Source organism: Zingiber officinale, chromosome 2A (genome assembly GCF_018446385.1).
Source record: "Zingiber officinale cultivar Zhangliang chromosome 2A, Zo_v1.1, whole genome shotgun sequence".
In the NCBI taxonomy this organism is placed as follows: domain Eukaryota; kingdom Viridiplantae; phylum Streptophyta; class Magnoliopsida; order Zingiberales; family Zingiberaceae; genus Zingiber; species Zingiber officinale.
This window is the reverse complement of record NC_055988.1, coordinates 151,278,007-151,302,442: the sequence shown is the minus strand read 5'-3', so window position 1 is coordinate 151,302,442 and position 24,436 is coordinate 151,278,007. Positions and strand designations below refer to the sequence as shown.

At 36.9% G+C, this 24,436-nt stretch overlaps 2 protein-coding genes and 1 long non-coding RNA gene across 14 annotated transcripts; 1 reads left to right on the top strand and 2 right to left on the bottom strand.

The window, feature by feature from the left end:
* The first annotated feature begins 722 nt into the window (after window positions 1-722).
* Window positions 723-3,933, top strand: LOC122042709. Its single transcript, XM_042602990.1, has 5 exons — window positions 723-1,124; window positions 1,899-1,961; window positions 2,133-2,195; window positions 2,315-2,377; window positions 3,593-3,933. The coding sequence occupies exons 1-5, from the start codon at window positions 723-725 to the stop codon at window positions 3,707-3,709; spliced, it is 708 nt and encodes a 235-aa protein (XP_042458924.1). The 3' UTR covers window positions 3,710-3,933.
* A 78-nt stretch (window positions 3,934-4,011) lies between these two features.
* LOC122042707 lies at window positions 4,012-16,743 on the bottom strand. 7 transcript variants are annotated; one of them, XM_042602983.1, is made up of 20 exons: window positions 16,602-16,727; window positions 16,166-16,478; window positions 14,122-14,776; window positions 13,833-13,921; window positions 13,636-13,725; window positions 11,193-11,919; window positions 10,090-11,115; window positions 9,898-10,018; window positions 7,808-9,597; window positions 7,463-7,595; window positions 7,253-7,355; window positions 7,084-7,167; window positions 5,889-6,299; window positions 5,703-5,798; window positions 5,229-5,390; window positions 4,989-5,168; window positions 4,719-4,832; window positions 4,453-4,635; window positions 4,332-4,376; window positions 4,012-4,260 (listed from the first exon to the last, which is right to left on the bottom strand). In XM_042602983.1, exons 2-20 carry the CDS (start codon window positions 16,298-16,300, stop codon window positions 4,126-4,128), a joined length of 6,279 nt encoding a protein of 2,092 aa, XP_042458917.1. In that variant the 5' UTR covers window positions 16,301-16,478; window positions 16,602-16,727; the 3' UTR covers window positions 4,012-4,125. The 7 variants fall into 7 exon arrangements, with proteins under 7 accessions (XP_042458917.1, XP_042458918.1, XP_042458920.1 ...); XM_042602984.1 differs by having other exon boundaries at window positions 16,166-16,389; window positions 16,602-16,716; XM_042602986.1 differs by having other exon boundaries at window positions 7,253-7,352; window positions 16,166-16,742.
* A 3,879-nt stretch (window positions 16,744-20,622) lies between these two features.
* LOC122042706 lies at window positions 20,623-23,243 on the bottom strand. 6 transcript variants are annotated; one of them, XR_006129339.1, is made up of 4 exons: window positions 23,049-23,243; window positions 22,855-22,950; window positions 21,642-21,741; window positions 20,623-20,993 (listed from the first exon to the last, which is right to left on the bottom strand). It is a non-coding gene; the product is annotated as an uncharacterized LOC122042706 (long non-coding RNA). The 6 variants fall into 6 exon arrangements; XR_006129336.1 differs by having other exon boundaries at window positions 20,623-20,834; window positions 20,892-22,950; XR_006129334.1 differs by having other exon boundaries at window positions 20,623-20,827; window positions 20,892-22,950.
* Window positions 23,244-24,436: the final 1,193 nt, after the last annotated feature.

The window sequence follows — 24,436 nt, the reverse complement described above, 5'->3', positions numbered from 1 at the left end:
AAATTCACATTTAATGATTATGAAACCGTAATTACTTCATCTTTCTTATTTTATTAAAAGGACATCTCATTCCATCCATTTTTTTGGTAAAATAATTCACCTATCCTCAAATATACAGTTTGACATTATTATTTTCTATCATACTAAATCCTAAATTGATGGATCAATTATATAAATAAAACAAATCTAATTATAGCTGTTGTAAAATCATAATTATTATAATATTATAATAGCAACCATTTTCATATTCACTATGGTAATTATAATAACTACATTTTAATTAATACTACAATATAAATTATCTTATTTAATAATATTCAAATTACTAATTATGAAACTGTAATTATTATAAATTAAATACGAAACTGTAATTACAATTGTAGCTACAAAAATATTATAAGAAAACAAATAAATTATAAATAACACATAATCATTAATACAGATGACTAAAAATATACTCAAATGTGTCGAATTTTAATCCTAAAATTTTTCATGTCCCAACCACCGAAGTCCAAGGGGACACTTTTAAGTTTTTATCGTTCTTTGGCTTCATTTTTTTCCCCCTACTTGTTCGAAGATTTTATTTTTATTTATTTATTACAAAATAATTATTTCCGCCCGCAAGTATCTCCTCTCTATATATACGCTTCCCCCGATAAGCGCACGCCAATTGATCTGCCTCTCTCACGGTCCTCATCCCTGCTCCAACCTCCCACGCCAACATGGCCGCCTCGGTCAGCGCCGCCACCACTTCGTCCTTCGACGACCCCGGCGATTGGGTCCACAAAGCCCTTGTGAACCCCCATCTCCCCGCTGAGGTTCTCCTGAGTTTTCGCCGGCGCCGCCCCGAGCTGGAGGCGGAGGCCGACGAAGACGCGGATCCGAGCACCTCCGAAGCCGAGAAGGTGCTGGAGTGGGGGAAGCGAATCAAGAGGTCGAGGGTGATGCGGCTCCCTCGAATCGCGGAGGCGCCGCTCGAGGAAGAGCCGGCGGTGATGAAGAGGAGGCCGAGCCCGCAGTCGCCTCTCGATCTGTGTCGCAGCGCGTCGGCGAGCTCCAACGAGAAGCCCGAGGTGGTGTCAAGATCTCCCTCCCTTGCCACCGCCGAAGCCTGCCGCATCGAGGTGAGCGCTGCTTCCCCATCACAACCGCTCCCTTTTCTCGTCCCTTGTTTCATATGACGAAAATGCCCCTTATCGCACTGTGCAAATAACTCTATCGATAACCAAAAAAAAAAATTTGTAGCATTTTCCCCCAACTTGGTGAAACATTTTGGAATATAGACTAATTCGAACGAAATTTCATATCGAATTTCGAGGTTTTCAGGAAACTCATCGTAAACTTTTAGATCGATTTTTAAGTTTTTCCTATTATAAAAAAAAGGTTGATTCATTCCACTCGTGACCTTTCTATGTTTTTCTGATGCGATATTCTTTTTTGTCATTGCATCACGTACCTGCATTTCCATTGGATGAAGCAGTGGATCCGAATAACATACTGTGCTATGGTAATCGTCGAAGGCGAATTTTTCGGTGCCGTAGTCGTAGCAAAAAACGTGGATTAATTTATTTCGATGGCGGTGTCGCGTGCGGTGTGGCTGGCGCATGCTGCGCATCATGGGTGGTTACAGATTCCACCAGTTCTATACATTTATTTTAGATTTTTTCCACCAAAAAAAAATTGATTTTGTTGTTTTTGAAGAATCGTGTTTCATTTATTGCGATTTTAATCTGCAACCCCGCTGCCAACTTGGATGGGAGGAGTAGTGGGCTCGCTTTCTTTGCTGCCTTATCTTGCAAGTAATAATAATTACGAGTGCATCGGATCGCATTGGATCCCCTTCGGCCATGGCGCTGGCTGTCGACTTCAACAACTCTGACGCTCCTCTTTTCTCTCAGGTTGTGGCTGCTCCGTCGATCCCGGCCTCCGCCCGCATCAGACGGCCAGCGGCGAGGAAGATGGTATATTCTCTTTCCTCTGACAGAAAAAAAGACGATTTTTTTTAATGTCACGGAATCCCCAAATGTGGGCCTGTTTCTGTTGCCTTCAGTCATAAGACATTTAGAATTCGATATTAAGCGTGTTCTTAGCTCGGCGAGTGAGTTATTTTGTGCATTGGGTTTGGTGAGCAGACGAAGCTGGAGCTGCAAGCGGTGGAACGGACGCTGCTCGAAGAAAGGGCGAAACTTCGCAAGGTTGATTTTTTTGTTCTCCATCTTTTTTATTTCAATTGTTCGAACGCAGTCAATTTTGACTGCTTAATTCTTCGCCACTTATTTGCACCATGTGATTCACGGATGTGATTGCGAAGCAGGAGATAGAAGACGCGCGAAGGACCGCCGACGAATTGCGCGCCCATAATCACAAACTGAAGCAGGTGCCCCTCTCTTCTCCCTGCATGGCATTATTTATTAAGACTTATTTATGCGAGCTACTTATTGAAACCGTAGTTTGGATAATAGCTAAAATTCAGAAATTAAACTGAAAATTGAACTCTTGGGGTCAAATTAACATTGTTCCAAAGAATCTTACCCCACAAACATCTGAAGAAAAACAGTGAGGAAGTCTTGTTTTTTTTCTCAAAGGGAATCACTATCCTGGGCCCCCTCGATTCCATACTACTTCCAAAACCAAAGTACAAGATGCTAGTTGTTTATGTATAGCTTCTTAGCAAAATTCAGACCTCCTGTCTTCAGAAATACACAATCTATGCCCCCTTTCAAGTTTTTTATTTGGTAAAAGAAATGATATTTGCCAAGCTGTTAAGTGAAACAGTTTGATTATGTGAAAGTTTGCCATATTTTCATTTTTGATAATTTATTCTCATCTTTTTGATGTAATTATGATACAAAATATTATTTATCAAGTTATTTAATAGTATAGCTTGACCAAAGAAAAGTGTTTTGGTACAATAGGGGAGAGGGGACCTTGATTGAGTAGTTTTCGATTGACCTAGATTTGTCTTTCATTAGTAGGGCCCTTCTGCTTTGACTTCAGCATAATATTTTTTCAGTAGAAAATCACATTATGTTGATGGCAATACCTAGCATCTTACTTTAGGTAAGCTAAATCGATCCATGGATGATATTATCTGATCCTCTCGGGACGGTCTAGTGGCTAGCGCATGAAGTGTTGTTACCATGAGTTCTGGGGTTCAAATTTTGATAAAGCTGAGGTAAATACGTCCTGGGACGGATTGGCGGGAGCAAGCATATTCATCTTTTGCCACCATGGATGATATTATGAGACCGGACCCTATCACTTACATACCAAAACATAGTAACAACCCAACAATAATTGAAATTTGTTATCTTCTCAGAATATTCAAGAAACATAATATGATCATCAAAAACCACCCTATTCTTTTAGGTCTATTGCTTCTTTTATAGGGATACAACATTTTTTTTTCCTGTGTGCATAATGGATTGCTTTTTCATTTTACCATGATAGTACTTTGAAGTACTCAATGAGCGTTTTGATGCCCTTAATCATAGTGATCTTGAACTAAGCTTATTTCTACAAGTCTCACTCACTTTTATATGCAAATTATACATTAAGAAATCAACTGAAGCATTACTTTCACTATTTGCAGTTGCGAGCAGAGCTTCCAAAGATTGCAGTTCCTTCTTCCCCACCACCCCGACACAAAGCTTCCGTTTCATTACCAGACCTCAACGTCCCCTTACCTGATTGTTACTCCCCATCCTAATTTTCATCGGCCACGAAAACAAAATGTAAATAGTCGAGTTTGGGCTAATGAAGCACCAAATCACTAACAATACTCTGCTAATTCTATTTCATGTTTAGGATGAGCAAATGGTAGGTAGCTAAGCTATACTGCACGGCTGCAATCTATTCTACATTTTTAAGATTTTCAACACAATTTCTTCATCTTTTCATTAATGAAATGATCATCCAACTTCTATTCTTTTATTGCTTATTGTGGATTTTAGATTTCTTATTGGAAAAACAATTGAAGGAACAGTATCATCACAAACAGCAGTGAAATCATATGTTACAAGTTCATAGAGAACATGCCCTTAGTAGGAAGGAAACTATTTACATGTTACAATTCACATTCAAATTTTCAATCTGGAGCAATAATAGTTTTTAGGTATACAAGTCTTAGTTCAGGTACCGTCTGCAATTTTTTGAATCGCAGAAACACGGAATTTTCTCGCCTTCATCTTCGCTGTTGAAGTGATAGTCATAAGTAATCTCCTCGCCAGGGTTTATGTCCCTCTCTGCGAAGAAAACCACCTGTAAGAAGGATCACCATTAGTTAGATTAAACACAAGCAGTCTTCGTAGTTTAGTTCAAATAACAATTACCTTTTTCTCATTCCTGACTGTGATTACTTTAGCGACACAGTTTGGCTGATTCATCAACACAGAAAGGATCAAAATTTCGAGTAAACGAAAGAACAATCAGCCTTGGAACAAGGTCTATTACCAGGCAAGAATGGTTGACAAATCGGGCAATCCCGCCTTTGCGTGTGGCATCAATGATGTGTTCCTTATCAATCCTAAAGAAATAGCAAGCACTCTTGTATTGGATTCTTCTACCTGATTGGTACTCAATCTCTCGTTTGTCGGCTACTCGTAGTCCGACAATCTCACCGATATATTCAACTACCTAGGAATGCCAAAAAAGATGTGTGATGCTACTTTCACCTTTGATCGAGCAAAGGGCAAAAACTAGAGTAAGACACTACTTACCATGGCTCCACGAGGAATAAACTGCGATGTGTACAGACCAAGCGCATGAATTCCTGATTTGTAAACAACCAAATGCTTCCATCTCTTTAACTGCTTGTATAGAATGTATTCCTTCTGGCAATCAGAAACACTAAGATGTAAAGAAATTTTGATTCAACACTTCCATAAGTAAAATTTCATACCAGAGACACAATATTAGGCGCACAGCCTGCAATCTGTAACAAGACCAAATGTTTCGACGATCCTATAAAAGCTCATACGAAAGCCTACCCGGTAGTCATTCTCGACATCTGAACCTGATGGCTTTGTTAAACCACTAGCACGACACTTCTGACCATTAATATGAAGCCATGCATTTATCTGCTCCTGGGAAACAATGCATACACCATCTTTACCAGGTCCTTGGAGATTAGGCTGGTGTGTTCTCTCTCTTTTCCGACCTCTAACAACCTGTTTTAAAGCTTAATGTCTAAACAAATTGATTCTTTATCAATAAACTACTAGACTTACCTCGGTGCGAGCACACGAGCATTCTTCCTTTATCAGGCTTTGTTGGGGATCCACAACATGATTATCAAGACGATAATTATTGGGCATTGCATGATGCAGGCATCTCCCGTAAAAGCCAACTTTTTCATCATCATCACCTTCAATTTCACTTTGTAGCAAACCCTATCAATTGAATAGGAGTTGGCAAATAGTAAAAAACAACGAGAATCCAAGGATTAAGCAACAATATCGACTGATCATGCAAGATATAAAACAAGATGGATCAAAATCAAGGATAATTTAGATTTTGGCACTTGAAGCTACTTTTCTTTTACAAAGTTTGTATCCTTTTCACAAGACTCTTTAGTTGGTATTAGATTCTGCAGCAAATGTAATTTTACTATATGCGCAAACAATAATATTTCAAAAAGACGATAAGAAGTATAGTTCAGATTAATTTGCTAATACAGAAGGAACTAGTAAGAGTAGGTAAACCTTCTGATGTGCACACCAAGGATGAAATGGGACAGAGCAACTTGAAACTCTGCACTCTATGCATGAACCTCCTGGACGTTTACACAAAGAACAAACCTGAAAAATAAGTCATCCTCTGTGTTTATTATGACAAACTCACCAAATAATGATTATTCGTAAATGAACCGATTGTCAATAATAACTCACTACATTTTTCTTAGCAGGTAAAGCACCAGACACATCAAAAGTATTCATTGTGTCAACATTTGGACATCTTGTACCAGGTGTCCAAAGTGCGCAAACCATATGCACCCATTGTGTGACAGATGGATCCAGTGATCCGGCGATTATGCTGTTAAAAGCCGGATATTTTCCTGACATTCTACTTTTGCTTTCAGCAGTACAAGTCTCGCTAACTGAACCACAGTTGTTGAATTTAGAGGCTTCATCTGCAGAATCAGGATTGAGAGCATCGATCTCTGCATGTTCAGAAGGAATGGTCTTCACAGAATAGGATCCTTTACCAACTTTCCATGCCTTCAATAAACTCTTGATAATATTCTGACATTTTACTGCCCTTGTCATGGCTCCATCACCATATCCACACAAAACACAAACCTGTTTATGACAAATTATAAAGATCGAATTATGATAATGAATATGGTTAGGATTTCTTTCAATTGATCATGAAGAAACAGAAGCATTATGATCTATGATAAACTTAGAATATGTAATATGCATGGTTTTACACAATCACATTGATGAGCAATGTTCAGCATCATGGAACAAGTTGCAACATTCATGGTAAATTGAGGACACGAGGTATGTCAAGGGAACAAGTATATGATCAATAGCACAGTTGCTGATGGTTTAATTGATTAATTATTGTATTGTAGTACAGATTAACCTACTTAAGCTGCTGGCTAATTAGTAAGAGTTTGTTCTCTTCTATCCATCAGATTAGGTTTTAGATGATTAAATAGCAAAATTAGAAACTCAAATCATTGAATTTTGTTCTATGTGTGCATTTGGTGGGTTGACCTTTTCTTGTCAGATTCTGGGGTAGGAATTGCTAAAGTTTTCCTAAATTAGTTGATTCATCACAAGATTAGACAGAATCACACTTATGCAATTAGATCATCAATTTAAGCTTAGATTCTCTATGAAAGCTTATCCCAGAAATATCATAAACACAAATACACAATGCGACCAAAAAAAGAGATCAAATCAGCTTGGTTTTCTTCTTTTTCACAATTATCTAAATGGCATTTACTGTAGAAATGTAAGCTAACATCAAACACAAATGAAGAGCTTAAGTCAAAGTTTACAAACACCATGCTCAGTGAGGATTTATAAAGAAGAAAATACTAGCATGCACAGAAACAGCAGGCTTGTCGCTTACGATGTCTTGGGAGTTGCACTTGCATGGACGACAGCACCAATTACCTTTGGGAATTTTTGAAACTCCATAGCAGGCTTGGTGCACCTACACAAATGTATGTCAATCCAAGGGATGAGTAAATAATTAAATAAGAAAAACAAACATGAAGACTAAATTCCATGCCATGTACCTTAATCAAGCAGTCATGACACTCTAACAATTGATTGGTGTCACCTTGATTCGAGCTTCCACAGACACAACAAAATGCATCTGGATTTAAAAGACTGCGGCTACTATGTAACAACTCATTGTTAGAGAGAGAGAATTAACACAGAAGGCTGACATGAGAAGCTCCAACAAACATCATTGTTTCTATTTGAAGTATAATGTGATTGCCTACCTTCTGCTTACTTGAGACAGCTTGCCAGCATGATCTTGATTGTTCTTAGGAAAGGGAAAAGAACCAATAGTTGTTGGCGATGCCGGTTCTAAAATCTTCTGCTGATGTAATTTATTATCTTGATCTTCCAATCCTACAAAAAAACTTGCAACCTTCAAATTAAGGAAAAAACATAAAAAGAAAAGGAGGAAGAAACTAGTGTCAAAAAAGAGGCCTTTTATCTTCAGTAAATTAGAATAAGATAAATCCAGATAAATACACAAATTTTTGAACAGATGAGAATATACAAACACCTAGGAAATGTATGTGGAAATGTATGTGTAACATCGCACACTAAAATATTACCACAAATAGCCGAAGGGGAACAATTGAGCTGATCCTTTGCCATGGTCAATTTTGAGCATTCATTAATCTCAGTAGTTGATGAGCAGGTGGTCTTTGCATGATGCCTAAATTTTGCAGCAAGTTTGCCAGGACTGCATGTACAAATATCCTTGCACCGTAAGTTAGATATTGATTGCATAGAATGCAAATGACATCTTATGCCTGTGTTATTTCCAGAATGGAATGCCTTTGCTGTTGATGGTGAGCTCAAGTCTTCACCATTCTTTCTTAAGCATTCACAACTTTCTTCCAATCTATGAAAGATTGCAGAATTTTTAGCATCCTCAGAGGTTTCACTATGATGGCTTACAGTTGTATCAGAGGTTTCAGTAAGGTTGCACTTTCTAGCCCTTTTTAGTATTGAAGCCAAGGAAATTATTTTTGCAGGCTTTTGATCACCATCAGTTCCTCCACTAGAAATGATACCTGAATTTCCACATACAACAGGCTTGCTCTTCTTAGGTAAACTAATCTTGCTTGAAATATTTGCAATACAATTTAGTGACATGAATTTAGGTGGCTTTGCAGTACCACTACGACTTTCATGTTTTGAACATGCAACAAGCCCTTGTTTCATCTTTTCTCCAACACGCTTGAGTCTTCTAAGTGAGATATCATCATTTTGTAACTGCTTGTCGTCATCCTTTGGCACTCCATCTTGGTAACCAATTCTTTCCTTGAATTTGTTGAAGGATAAAACTGAACGCTTTCTCTTGATAATTGCAGCAGACCCATGAGAAGCATTTGTTCTTTGCATCACACAACCAGGTTTGGAAACTTCAATTTCTTGGGATCGAGAACTATCATTTTCTAAATGCCTAACATTGTTCAGTATTTCAGGGCCACCAAAAGGATCAAATGATGGATTATGGTCCTCAGATTTGCTTGCAGCAGTTTTAGGTGTCATTTCAAGCTTGCATCGATACTTCGCATTTTCTTTTTTTGCCAACCCTTCATTGAGACACTTAACTTTCTTGGATTTATATGGAATCTTCAAATGCAGTTCATCAATAGGATTAATGGACGAATCGCTTGCCAAGCAATCAAACCTAGATTTAGCTACATTCACCTTGTCGACTGTATTAAAGCCTTCGTTGCCATCTCTGATGACTACATCAGATGATCCACATTTCTCATTCCCTGATCCTTCATCAACCACTAAATCATGCATCATTGTTGAAGTTCTAATACAGGGAGTTGAATTATTGACTTCCATTGAAACTTGAGTTAAGACAGGAGCAGAGGATCCAGATGACATATTAGACATCTGTGGTGCTTTTGTTACATGGGAATTTAGATGAGCTTTGTTGAACTCAGTGGCATAATTGGGAACCTGATCGCCAACGCTCTTTGTGCTTTTCAATGCCTCTGCAAACTTGTCATGAGAAGCACCAGCATGGGCAAAATTCTTTTTTGGAACATCCCTCCAAAAGACAGTTTGTTGATCATTTCTAAGGCCACTATTATTCTTAGAACAATCACAATGAGTTAGACGAATTCTCTTGCACTCTGGTAACAAATAGTTGCTGTCATTATCTCCGGTGGTATGTGTTATGTTGGCTTGTCCGCAAACCTCCTGCTCACTTAAGGCTTTAGAGGTACTATTACTCCCCGAAGTATAGAAACCATGAAAGCAATATGGAAATACGGAAGTGCAGCAATGTCCATATGAGCAAGAAGTATGTTCTCTGTGATTGAACATTTCATGTTTATGATCACCAGGAAAACAATTATTTGACAGCCTCCCCAGTCTGAGGTAGTGATCAAGAGTTGGAAAAAATAAGCATAAACATTCCAAACATGAATTAACACTATGAGCAAAATACAATTAATGAGATAAGGATCAAAGGATACTGTTGAAACAAACCATTTGCAGACAAGCAAAATTATTGATTAACAATGAGTTCAAAAGAGTTAACCATATGCAACATGTAATAAGAAGTATACATGACAGTTATAAACAGGAATGATGAAGTTGAAAGAATTAGCACATTTCAAGGAGAGTTGTGTGATAAAAACAAATAGAAGCACACATCAGTAAGTCACATCACCTCAGACAAGGTTGTTCATCCACATCACAATTGCAGCAACTTGAAAATCTTTTGCAGCATTTTTCAGATTTAAGCAGTGCTCTTTTTGTTGAACACGAGCAATTGCAGGTTCTAGTTGAACCTGTACACTCATCACAATAAGAAGACTGATAATAATTCTGAGTCAAGTGAGGAAGTACACAAAAGACAGACCTGTATGACAAGAATGACCAGAAAATATATCCATGCCAACAGCAGATCGGCAGCTTGGGCATGAGTGTCTAACAACTTTAGAGTCATTGAGATGAGTTTTGCAGTAAGATCCTTCCCTTAAGTCTGTCTGAACTGCAAATTCATCCTTACAACTTTCAGGTTTGGATGATGATAGACAACACAATTGATGATGTTGCGAGTTTGCTTTAGCAGCGTTTGAACTTTCTTGAGTTGAAAATTCAACTACACGGCGAAAAGCAGAATTTTTTGATTTGGCATCCATAGAATGCTTGGTTGTAGCAAAAATATTTTTGCTTGTTTCCAAAGAACAAAGGGTTGTAGAAGACATTAGATGGTCTGATTTCAACAAATCTGTACCGGATGATCCACAAGGAATTGGATCATCACACTCCTTGTTTGAGAGAAAAGCAGTTTTCTCTTGCTGCTTGGTGTTTCCAACACTTTGTTTCTGCACCATGTTAGATTGATTGTCCAAATAGAAAGAAAAATCCTTACCATTTCCAAGGATGCTGTTTTGGCAGCATTTGCTATTAAAAGGTGCAGAAATCTCTCTAGTAATTGTGACCTCATTTTGTTTTTGTACCATGGAGTCAGACTTTGTCGTGTCACTCTCAACAGTGAGAATATTCTTTCCTTCATCCAATTTATTGGGAAAATTCACCGTACTGGTGTTACATACACTTCTAGTACCATGTGTAGAGTCTCCTACAGAATTGCAAACGTTGTGAGGCGTCTTAGATGATAAGTGCTCGCTACCATTGAATAAGTTATCCAGTGATAAAGATGTGTTATTCCCTTCAAGATGTGATAGAAACAATGAAATCAGGGGATTCATGTTTGCATCACGAGTGAGACCTTCAGAGTCAAAATGGTTACGAGCATTAAAAGATCTAGCCGCATGTTGTGTGGATCCTTTATTGTAAGGAGATGCCTCCGAAGATGAGAAATGGAGATTTTTCCTGATTTGATTTTCAGTCCAAGTTTTAGCAGCTGTATGAGAAACACCTTGATAAAATCATCCAATAAGTCAAGTACTAGTAAAAAATGACAAAAGAAAATGTAGTGTTTCCAATTCAACTTACTTCGTTCCTTTAGTTGCTGATATGGTTGTGGTTTCACTGTGTCATATGCTGGTCCAATTTGTAGTACAGACGATCCAAGTGAACCTGCAAAGGCACTGTATTTCTCAGATGGCTGGCCAAGCCTCAATTCAATGTTCGACGCACCATCAATATCAGCCAGAGGTGCTTCAGCAGAGGAGTTGGGATCGTCAATGTCATCATCATGCCTCACTGTTCCATTGGTCCAGGAACATGCTAAGGGCATACAAGAAGTATGTTTTCCAGTATAAGTGCCATCAGAAGTATTCAATTGCTGAACAACAATTTCTTTACCCTTAAATAAAGTTGAGTGAACTTTTTCAAGACCAACACTAATAGGAGGATGCTTCTGAGTATTCAAGAGTTGTTTCTTCATTGCATTAGGCATGCTAGCTGGCACTGAACTGGGAATCATCTTTTGACAATTTTTAGTACCATGAAAATTATAGCTTAGGCGCACATTGTCATGCTCCTTGTTTATTGATTTGTCCTGCATGGTATATCTCACCTTTATATATGGAGAGCTAGGAATAGAGTTACTCAAAGGTTTAGCTGGTCTCCAAGATCCACCAAATGACTTGATATTACTAATTGCCACATTGTTGTTCAACAATATTGGAGCATAACTGGCCTTGGAACCAACTGAAACATCTACTGTTGCAGAACCACCTGACCACTCCCCTCCAATAATTTCATCTGGTGCCATTATCTGAAGCACATAAGAAGAAAAAAAGAAGTATGATAATATAAATTTGTGCAATAAAAGAGATCTAGAAAAGAAAAAATATGGGCAACTTTTTTTGTTTATCACTGCTTCCAGTCTGAAGCAGGGTAAGAAGCCAGAAGTCCATACAGGGAACTAGCCAATGTCAATGATGTAAGAACATAGACGATGGATGTGGGTGTAACCTGCCATTGGCATCTTTTTTTGTTTATCACTGCTTCAAGTCTGAAGCAGGGTAAGGAGCCGGAAGTCCATACAGGGAACTAGCCAATACCATTGGCAACTTTTTTGGTTTATCACTGCTTCCAGTCTGAAGCAGGGTAAGGAGCCAGAAGTCCATACTCCATACAGGAAACTAGCCAATGCCAATGATGTAAGAACATAGACGATGGATGTGGGTGTAACCAGCCATTGGCATAGCCTTGCATAGACCTTAATGGAAGAACAATAAGATTTATGCAGTCAGCCCCAAATAGTTGGGACAAACATGCTAGATGACAAATATGATAATGTTATGAGTGATCTGTAGAGTTATGGAACCTAAGCACCAAGTAATCTGCAATTCTTTGTTCATAGATGAAGTATACAACAATTTTCCTATCCACATGCCAGTCTTCTTTTTATCAAACCTGATTACAATTAGGACTAACAACAATAATATGTTAGAGTAGATTATGCCCCTGCACATTGCTAGAAACAAGAAATGTTGGTAAAATGAAGAAGAGAAACATAAAGCATGCTCATGCAAGTAAAGAGCATGGAATCAGAACCTCATTACTTGAAACACAGCAGTAAATGGGATCATAGTTATTAAAATCAAACCAGATAATGACCAAAGCAAGCTATGGATTATTAGTTCATTAGTCAGACTACATTATAATATTGTCAACTTGTCCCAACTATTTGAAGTTGACTACATGAATCTTAAGTCTCCATTCCCATAACTTGAAACAGCAATTTCATGCCTCAGCCCCACCTTGTTTGGTCCTGCTTACCCTGATGCCTCAGAAACATAATATTTAAATGGTTTGCCTAGAATGCCTGTACCCATTTTTGTTACTCCATAAGGTGTGTGATCATAATACTTTAAAGGTTTGTGTTTATATTTTTCACTCTTTTTGTTGCCTCGCCTTGCTCAGTTCTATTGTGGAATGGTAGATAGGATGTCAAAACTTAGAGATCTTTTTGACATCCTCGTACATAATATATAAGAGAAAAACAATCAATTAGAAACCTAAATCAATTTACGACATGATCAACCAAGTTAAAATGACCATGGCAATTTTTTGCAGTTTCAATCAATGAAGTTACCTGGTTCTTAAATAATGATCCAATTAGCAAATTTTTCATTCAAGCCAATCAAGGTAGGGATAATTAAGGAGCTCAACTCCTATCTAGGTCATTCCATCATAAACAGTACTAGCATTTGTTAGATCAATGAAGCCCCCATTCTTGGTGTGTTGGAATTTTATTCAGCATAGAAAGTAGATCTATTACTTTCAGCAGAATCCTTACATCAAACAAAATGCACAGATGGATTAGCAAGGGAAGCTTAGATATTTAGTGAAAACAAAAATATGATGAGATACATAAATTCAACAAAACAATTTATAATTTTTCATTGAATGGTTGAAAGCACTCAAAACACCATGTCACTGATTTGTCATTACAATTAAAGGATTATGTGGAAATGCAAATTACCCCTAAATATTGCTTGCACCAATGTGATATGTTCATTCCATTCTCCAAATAGACAGCCTCACCAGGATTCACCGAAGGCGATCCTGAATGCTGCAACAAAAACATGGGAAGAAGACAATGTTTCCCAATTCCCATGTGAAAGACAAAAGAAAGTCCAACATGAGAGCAATCATGAGATTCTCAGATCTTTATACTACCTCACAAAATTTGGGAACTGACATATGGGAGTTATGACAAAAGCATAAAACTCCAAGAAGTCCTGCATCACCCATAAATAATTCTCCTACTGCAAAACGGAATAGGGTCAGCAAAAAAAGCAAACAAATAACAGCCCAACTTGACATGTCCTGATCAAATCATTAAAAATGAACATAATCTAGAAATGAATAAGCCACAAAGCTTGTTGTTGGAAAGATTAGTGATGTACATGAAGTAAAACAAAAATACGGAGCATATTTGCATACGGAGAGCAAGTAGTAGACTGACCAGTACTTCTACAGAAGACAAGGGGACGCCCTCTAAGATAAGAAGAATTATTATGTAAAATAGGAGACTTGGCATCAAATGAAATAATCCTTGAGGCATGAACATCCTTATTTGAGTTTTTGTCTGCATTGGCTGACCTGCCTGAATTACATAGTTCATCCCATGGAGTGACGGCAGTTCCTGTATTGTTGGACTGAGAGGATTGACAAGGAACTACTTCCACATAGTCCCTCGCATGATGAGAATCACCCACTAATCGAACATTGTTGTGGAGAAAAGGGACTTTGGTGGAAGCAGGATTTGTTGCTGTCCTAGAGACAACAAAAGAAGAATGCTCATTCCAATTTCCCAGAGAGCCATTTCCATGGTTTTCTGGTAGAGGTGGAATATTTATTGATGGGACCACACAGCCAGTGCCAGTTAGAACCTTGTCATTGTTGATATGAATCTTAGCTATGTCCATTCTTGAATGAGGCAAATGGGAGAATTCATCAGATAACAGAGCAAGAAATGAATTACCCAGCTCTGTCTTCCCCAATCTGTAGCCTAAGTTTAAATTACTAACAGCTGCAGTCTCCTGAACTCTTGCATGATCATTCAAAACCGCCTCCTGTCTAATGAAAGAATGGAAATGGTGCTTTGTGTTCTTGTGAACCTGCATGAGGCAATTGTTCAATAAAACTATTATTCTGTTGACATGAATTGAAATTTCAATATTGGTCTAAACTGAAAGCCTCCAAACAATAACCATTCAGTACACCAGCAACTGATATACCAGTAAAATAAGCATATGCAAACACTCCAATAGTTTTTTTTTGTTTCTTTACTGATAAGTTCACGCCATACTAAACAGTAAGCCATCAGATGCCAACCTTTAGCAGCAACGGGATGCATGGACATTCAAGATCAACACTTGCATAAATTAACATGCAATATATGTAATGTCAAACTGTAGCAAATAGCTAAGGCCTCAACCAGAAAGATTTTTCATGTTTTGCAAAGTTGCTGCACTTACACATACATGCAATTGCATTAGTCCATTCAAATAGTAGCATGCAAATCCAGAAGCCTCACTGATAAATAATTTGTTTTCTCAACGTATTCACCACAGTACACCAGAATGTGAGATCCATATAATTCCTCACAGTAGAAAAAAAAATCATATCCCTCTGATATCTACCATTGTCGAAACAGTGGAGAAAAATGCTAACAAATACTTCTGCACCAGTTCAAAACAACAATACAAATTTATTTAAGTTGAATCATGGTCCACTATTCTTAGAAAAGGACATGAGGCTTCAAACAAGAGAATCACATTATTTAGATGGATGATTTCTGAGGCAATGCTTTGATACCCCTGTTAACAGTAATTGGGACCATGTCTTCCCATCATATGAATGGAAAATTCTATAATACATTTGAGTCACTACATGTATGTCTCACTAAGCACAATGCCATAGTGTAGGCATTGAATTAGCTATCCTTTTACCAAACATATGTCAAGTAAACTAACTGATGTCTCCATGCATGGCAAGATAGATAGTGGGTGTTAAACGTCAGTCATGCTTGGAGTCTTCATTTTCTGCATCCGTATGACATTCCAAGACGACACCAAACACTGCTATTAATCAAAATACCGAATACTTAGGCACACACTAGTGCCAACCCTAAGGCTCTTGGTAACATCGGTTAAGGAGAACTTAAGGCAGTAGACTTACGAGTGTACTTGCTTCACCAACTTTCACTTCTACCGTTCCTACCGTTTTTTAGAGTGCAGCATGTGCGTCGAAGTATCAAACAAAAAAAAACAAAAGACATTTGGAAATGCCAAGAAGGCACCACCAAATAGCTATAAATGAAGCATGCATTGTACGATTCACCTCTAAAACATCGACCCCGTGAAGAAAAAACATCCATAAAGGCCCAAATTGGGAAAATATTTGACCTTTGTATAGTAGCTACTAATACGACCAAATAAAATGACAGAACCCAACAATCCTAAACCAGAAAGACAGAGCATGCCAACGCACAGTAAGCCAGATACCTGAGCCGCGGACGCCGGCGCAGGCGCCTGCGTTAAGTGCGACGACCTCACCGCCTGAGAACCCAGCTCCGTAGCAAGTAATGGTGACATCTGCGGCGACGAGTCCACGCATTTGGAGAGCCAGGAATCATCCATCGCAGTTTTCGTCCCTCCCTCCTACCTCTTCCCCATCACCTCACTCCCATGAAGACGGGCACAACGAGCAAACGAGCAAAAGAGCGGCTCTAGCAGGGACAGCAGCAAGATAACGGCGATGGTGATCAACCGCGATCAAAAAAGCAAGAAAGGCGCAAAAAAAAGGAAAGGTGCTCCACTGTGCTACAACAGCGGAAGACTGTGAGCCAGGAACAATAAACAAAGAGGAGGAAGAAGAAAGAAGAAGAGGTAGAGGAAGAAGAAAGGTAGAATTTTTAATGACAATTCTTGACCTTTCTACCTCTCTCATCGGTTCTTTTCACGGATTGGTGCCTCTGACTCGTGCTTTATCTGCTCTCTGCTCTACCTCTGCAGACTCCTTTTCCGCCTCCGCCATGGAAGGGGAGAGAGAGAGAAGCGAGCAGGCGTCAAAACCCGTTTGAAAACTCCCCCAACGCTGGGCCATACTGGGTCCGACAAAACCAATCAATCCTAAGTTGGGTACAATGGAGGGTGACTGCGAATGCTGTCGTACGAAATGGAAATCATAGAGGAACAAACACGTGAGCGTAGAATTGTCACGTGAGCAGAGCCCGTCGCGTATCTTGGGCCGTCGGATTCGGTTTCTATTTTTCTTTTTAGTCCTCGAGATTTGTGTACGAGGGATTTTGGGAAATGTGAGGAATTTGATTTATTGATGCTTATTTTATCTTTTTGTCCTTTATTTAATTTAAGTTTTTTTACATTGGTCGCAATTATTTCAAGGGGTGATTAGCAAAGAGCCTGGACCGGTTCACGTCGGAAGCCCAAGAATGCAGCGGGTCCAGCCCAATCCGGCCCGGTTCAATCCTATCTAGATTTTGATTTCATATATTATTAGAACACGGAAACGAGCCGGTTCAAGTGTTTTCTCAAGCAAATGGACAGGAGTGATTCTTCTCTGTTCTTGTCCCCTCCATTATGAGATTAGTAGTAACATAAAGGACCACTTGGCATTATATGGGGCCTCTATTATATATATGAGTGATGTTTTTAACAGTTTACTCCTTGTGATTTAACTTTGACTTATACAAAGATAATACGAATTTTGTGATAGAAAATAATTAATTAGGTCCGATAACGTTAAAATTTCTAATGACTATTAAAATAAATCCAAAAATATATATGAAAACTAATTTTGACAGCCAACATTTTTAGATCCATTATTTATTAAAAAAAATTTAATAATATAATCATTAAATATCTTATTCTATCATCCAGAAATATCTTATTCTATCATTCAGAGAATCATAGATATTTACAGACGTTGAATTTGATATAGATCATAATTTTAAAAGAATGCAAATATATGTACATAGATGTATATATTTCATCATATTTGAATGGCTATTTAAAATATAATATTGTACATTTATTTTATTATAAATAATAATTATCTTTTATTAAAAAAATAATATGGAATTTTAGATTGACTTAATTGGCAGAATGTAAGAATATGTAATTGTATCATAAAATTAATGATACATATTGATAATAATTATTCTTAACTAGCAAAAAAATATTAATTAATTTCCATATTAAATTTAGTTTATGCAAAAGATTATATGTTCACCGGGCATCTTACACATCAGGCGAGATCCTTTTGATTCATAAATTACGGATCAAAAGATGATCCATTCTTTGTGATTGGTGAATTTTGATGACCTCAACTTGTTAAGTAGATGGGGACAATTAAAACTAACCAATGCATTGAGTGGACCGCGGATGAGAGCATCCATCCTCCCCCACACGTTTGTTTCCATAGTTATTTATAGAGAGATAAATTAGGAAACTTAGTTTCTATTGGTTTCGCTGGAAAACTATCCTAGCTCATTTCTATATTATAGCCAAAGATGATTAAGCTCACCTTAAGCCCTCTCACAATCCGTCCCAAGATTATATAAAAAGAGGTAAATCATGAGCCTTATTTATTTCTACAAAGATACCATGTGATGACCAATTTGATTATACCTTTGAGCTTCATATTAAATTTTAATTTTTTTTAGTTAGTATCAGATATTCAATTCTTATAACCAATTAATTATGGGTTAAGATGGAGCCAAGAAAATTATAAGGGGAGAATTTTTTTCAAGAATCAATTATATATATATATATACGAAATAATAGCATTTTCTATTTAGACACGTGCATTCTAATTTTTAATAAAAAATAATGATAATTTAACTTACTATAATAAAAAAATATTAAAATAAAACATTAATTTAAAATAACTAATGGAAAAATAGAGCAACACATGTCATTCCAAAATAAAAATATAATTTAAAATAACTTTCCCCAAAGAGAAGCAACACGCATTATTTTAAAATTTTCAGCATCTCCAGTAGCAATAAAACCTACAAAATAATAAAAAAAAAACTACTTTAATCTTTAAAATATAATCAATAAGATAAAAAAATATATATAAAAATTATTATTTATTAATTTATTTATTATGTTGATCTATTTTAAATCACACTAGATATTTTTTTCATATTTCAAATTTATCAATAATTAATTGAACATTGAAAGTCTAAACAATCTCTTCTTTAATCTAAATCAGTAATTATGAACTAATTAAAAAAACATCTTCCATCTTATTTTGCAACACGTCTTGACAATCTTCATAGATGAAGATGTTAGAGCAATCTATGTGATCCTAGATTTTGATATTTGAACAAAGGTTTAAGCTAGATTTATTATTATATTTAATATACATTATGAGTGTGCAGGATACAGGTACAACAAGAAAAAGTCCAAGTGTGATATTAGCAAAGATGAAAGTCCAAGTGTGATTTTGGCAAAGGTGAAAGTCCAAGTGTGAGTCTTGGCAAAGGTGAATCCAAGCATTTAATTTTAGCAACGTAAGTCCAAGTGTGACTTGACAATGAATGAAATCCCGGAGGTACGACCTCTTGGCAAAGGAAGACCCGACAATAATGACAAAACCAATGGAAGCTCCAAAAGGCAAGGTGTGAAAGATGAGGAGGCATCCAAGGGACGCGAGACTGATGGAGGTGGCTAAAAGGCTAGGTCTAGGTTATACGGGGCAAGGACGAGTATATGAGAGACTGTACTCAGGGTAAAATTCTAAGTTACTGTCGCGTTACTGTAGCAGTCAACTGGTGTTTTCATCAGTCGACTCGTAGCAACCGTTGGCTTGTAACGGTTGAATTTCACTTAGGACCAGTCGACTGGTGGCGAGAAAATTGCTTAGTGTTTTCCTTCTGAGTTCTATTAAATAGAGCTTGCGGTGTTTGGCCATGGTTGACGAAATTAGTGGTAATTAACTCTAATTAGAGTCTCCAAGTGATCTAGTGTGATCTTGTGTGAGTTGTGGTGAGATTTTTCCACCCACAAGGAGCTACTACGCGAGCTTGCCGGGGATTGATCCACTCGGGGTCTCCAAGGACAAGTATATGAGAGACTGTACTCAGGGTAAAATTCTAAGTTACTGTCGCGTTACTGTAGCAGTCTACTGGTGTTTTCATCAGTCGACTCGTAGCAACCGTTGGCTTGTAACTGTTGAATTTCACTTAGGACCAGTCGACTGGTGGTGAGAAAATTGCTTGGTGTTTTCCTTCCGAGTTCTATTAAATAGAGCTTGGGGTGCTTGGCCATGGTTGACGAAATTAGTGATAATTAACTCTAATTAGAGTCTCCAAGTGATCTAGTGTGATATTGTGTGAGTTGTGGTGAGATTTCTCCACCCACAAGGAGCTACGCGAGCTTGCCGGGGATTGATCCACTGATGGATTGAGATTTCACTACAAGAAAATTAGTCTATCTTGACACACATAAATGTCCTTATTACATATGTATGGTGACATTAACATTTTGGTGACATCTATAAAAAACGCCCTATAAAGTGATGTCGTCTTAAACCCTCCTCAATATCCTGACTTTTTATAATATTGCTATACAATATCAATGCTAACATGAAAAGTATCCTAATTTAAAGATATAACGACACTCTAAAATGTCAAGAAAAGTCTTTTTTATGGACATTTATATATGTCGTGTTATCATCATAACAGTGATAAAGTTAAATGTCACCAAAACTCATTTATTATGATATTTATATTTTTTATAAGGACAATAAAAAAATATTAAATAAATGCCACCTTAATTAATCTGATATGACATTACCAAATGTCATTATAATAATTTATAAATATATTTAAAATGATCATTAATATTTATATAGAATTTATAACATGAATTCAATATTTGCACATCATCACAATCCATCCACCATTTAGAATAAAAAAAATTATAAAATATTATTTAAAGTGCAAATAGATAATCTAAATTCATCCAACAAATATTTGAGTCAAAGTTACAAATGCAAACTAACGACAAGTTCTTTATATCCAAAACTAACAACACACTACACTCAAAATATTAAGTTTTAGAACAGAGTTTTATAAAATAAAACTAACTAGGCAGACCATCTTCAACCGTCGTATAGCTTCACAAAAATCCAAGTACCTATCACCTACAAATACAATGAATAAATCTGTATAACATAGTTGAAGAGTATAAAATAGCTTACCAATCTTTCTGCTACAATATTACTTGAAGGACTTCCATTGGCATGAGTAAAGCAAACTTGGAATAATTCAACTCGTTATGGAGGGTGCCCCTTTTCTTTTTCCTGCAAATATTCAAGTTCATCCCAATCTAAATGACATGTTTTCCACCTTCAATTACTTCAATAAAACTAATCAACATAATTTAGTAAAGCTAATCAATAGAAGCATGTTTTTTAAAAAGCATCAAACTTGCCCAAAAGTATTATATTATCTTAACTAATCAACAGAATCTAATAAAGCTAATCAACAGATGCATGTTTTCCAAATAGCATCAAACTTGAACAGAAATATTATATTATCTTAACGTAACCGGTGAGAGCAGCAGAAGCACTAAACTTGAAGTTAGATGGGAGCAGTAGCAGCAAAAAAAAAATAAAAATTATATATGAGTTTCAGCAGCAGCAGTAAATGCACGGGCAGACATTCCGTAGCTGAGATGCTTTGCTACCATTCAGAGACATTATATATGAGTTTCAAAGTCTGAAGTGCATGTAGACTCAAACTAGAAGTCAAACTAGACATTATATATTCCGTAACTGAATATTTTGCGTGAAGTTTCATTTGACATTTACTTCATTACTAGAAGTCTAATCAAATGTGTACTTTATGACTTCAAACTACCTTGCTACTAAGGTCGAGCACTCATAATATACAGACAAAAGCATAGATATAGTAAATTATTCTCTAAAGCATTTTAAGTTTGGGGATACTAAAACTCGTATTAAATCAAATGCTTCAGCAGATCCAGCATTGCCCACTTCCATGATTCTCCCAATAGTGTTCACAAAATGCTCTTTCTTCCTCTACTATCTGTATTTAAGCAAAATCAACAAAGTATAAAGATGAGACAATGACTCTAAACTAATCTAGGAAATAATTTAATGATAAACACTAGCATTTATAAAGTCACAAATACTATGTATTGAGTAAATGGTAAAACATAGTAATACATATATAACCCTGTCTATTTCACCAAAATGTGCGCTAATAGCACTGTTTAGATCCCCATCATGTTCCTAAATGCCATTTGAAATAGAAGTTAGTAGCAGAAAGTTCAATTACTGATTGAGGAAAGATCATTTCATCTAAGCAATTGGAATAAGGAAGACAAAAGTTCAAAACCTCAGTAAGCATCATGCCCTCGGGAACTCACAATCATACAAAAGATACAATACAATAAGTAAATCAGTATGCATAAATACACTTGCATTACAATACTATAGACCACAATTTATCATACATATCAACAAAGCTATGTCAAAGACCAGGTTTAAAACTAGCATTCTATTGTGTAAACACATTTTAGAAGTAAATGTAATAGAAGTTATCAGCACCTTCGATTTGAATCAAAACATGATAATGACAGATGTTTGACTTTTTAATCTTATATACTCATTATTTCTTGTGTTTTCTATAGAATAAATACAACTACAATCAGGTTCCTTAAATTGATTGAACCTTTATAACTGTATGAAATTGGCAAAATAAACAGGGTATAACTATTACTAAGAACTAAGACTGAAATGCTCTTTAATGTAAATTTGAATGAGCACACAAACTAAGCTTCATGACTACTTTACCACATGGTACTACCCCAATAATAGATAGTATTACCAACAAGCATGAAAATCATTTCACAAAGAGACTTGAAAATTGCACAACAGACAGATACAATAGGTGTAAAGACGTGAATTAGCTTAATAAAGTTTGAATAATTTCAAAAAACTTGAAGTTGATCAGAGGGATGTTCTGGAAAATTGTAATCAAGATTCTTCAATTGTTGGTAATTTGGATACATAGCAAAAAAAATCTACAAAAATGTAACACTAAGCAAAACAAAAAAAAATGTAACACTAAGCAAAACAAAACAAAAAAAAATCTACAAAAACCTAGAAACAAGATAGGATTAGCACATACACAAACCTAAGAAGATGAAGGGTGGATTCGGCGCGTTCCTGGAAAATGCAGCAGAGGTTTGTGTGAGCGGCGGCTTGCGGCATGAGAAAGAAATGCGGCTGCCTGCAAAAAATAGAAATCTTGTGCGTCGTGACCGAGAGGTGTGGCGTAGGTAAAAGATGAAATCTAAGGACAAAGTGGTGGTGTGCAAAAAGCAAAACCTGGCCGTGTGTGATTGTCGATTTGCGGCGTGCGAACGAAAGGAAAAGAGGAGATCGATTGAAGGAGACTTGTGGCGTGCGACGTCGGGAAAAGAGGAGATTTTGATCGAAGGAGAAGGAGCTCGATTGCTGGCGAAGGAAACCTAGCAACGTGAGAAAAATATCACGCGGCGTGAGAAAATGAATCGGCACAGGGAAAGGGAAAAGAAAGGGTCTAATATAATTGTGTTTATTAAGTTACGTAAATTATTAAACTAATTATTTTTATATTGACATTTATCAAAACTGTCATAATAAAGGGTTTAATATGTTATTATTATTATTATTTTTTGGTTTTTGATAAATGTCACTATAAAGTATTTATAATGATATTTTTTTATAAGTGTCATTAAGAAAATGTCATAGTAGACATTTTTTCTTGTAGTGTTTCATCTACCTTACGGACACGCTGTAGAGTAGGAGCGCTAATCTCCGAACCACGTTAAACGAATGTGTATTAGTTTGCTTTCTTGCTTATTATTTTTAGAGTTAACTTTCCTTTTATTTGTTAGTATTTTTATTTCCGCTATGACTAATAATTGTAGGAAGCTATTCACTCCCTCTAGCGGGCGTCAAGATTCCAACAAGTGGTATCAGAGCTTGGTCGCTCCTTGTTAGACTAATTGCCAAAGGAACAACCGTTAGAGAAGAAGATGAAGTCGGAGGGACATCTGGATCCCACCTCCAAATGATCGTAAAAACTTTGGCTATCAGAAGTCACACGTGGAGACGTGGTTTTAAATGGATTGAAACTATTGGATGGCATTGGAGGAGTCATTCAAGACTCCAATCGACAAGAAGGGAAAACACTTCCAGCATCGGTATTGGACAGAGCAGCAAAGGGAGCAATCGGAGGCGGACAAGGAGGTAACTAGAATTTTAATTAATTTATTACCTCCTAATGTGGTATTGAATGTAAGCGAGTACAAAAGTGCTCATGAGCTTTAGAGCAAGGTGATTGCGCCCCATGAAGATACTACACAACTCCAAGGAGGAATCCAAGGAGGAATCCAAGGAGAAGGATTTATTGGTTCAAGGGAAGAGCCAATCGGATGTTGGCACGTGCTCAACATCAGAGGAGGAGAAGGAAGATGAGGAGGTATCATCAACATCTTCAAGGGAGAAAGAAGTGGAACCGTCCACATCTTCAAGTGAAGATGAAGAAGAGCAATCCAAGGAAGAGGAGATCTTGAAAGCTCAACCCTCCACCTCAACTACCAAGAAGAGTACAAAGGATTACATCAAACGCTTTGAGTGTGGTAAGATGGGACACTACAGGAATAGGTGTCCTTCACTCAAAAAGGTAAAGAAGGTAATCCCTAAACCCGGTAAAGTTACTTTGAGAACTA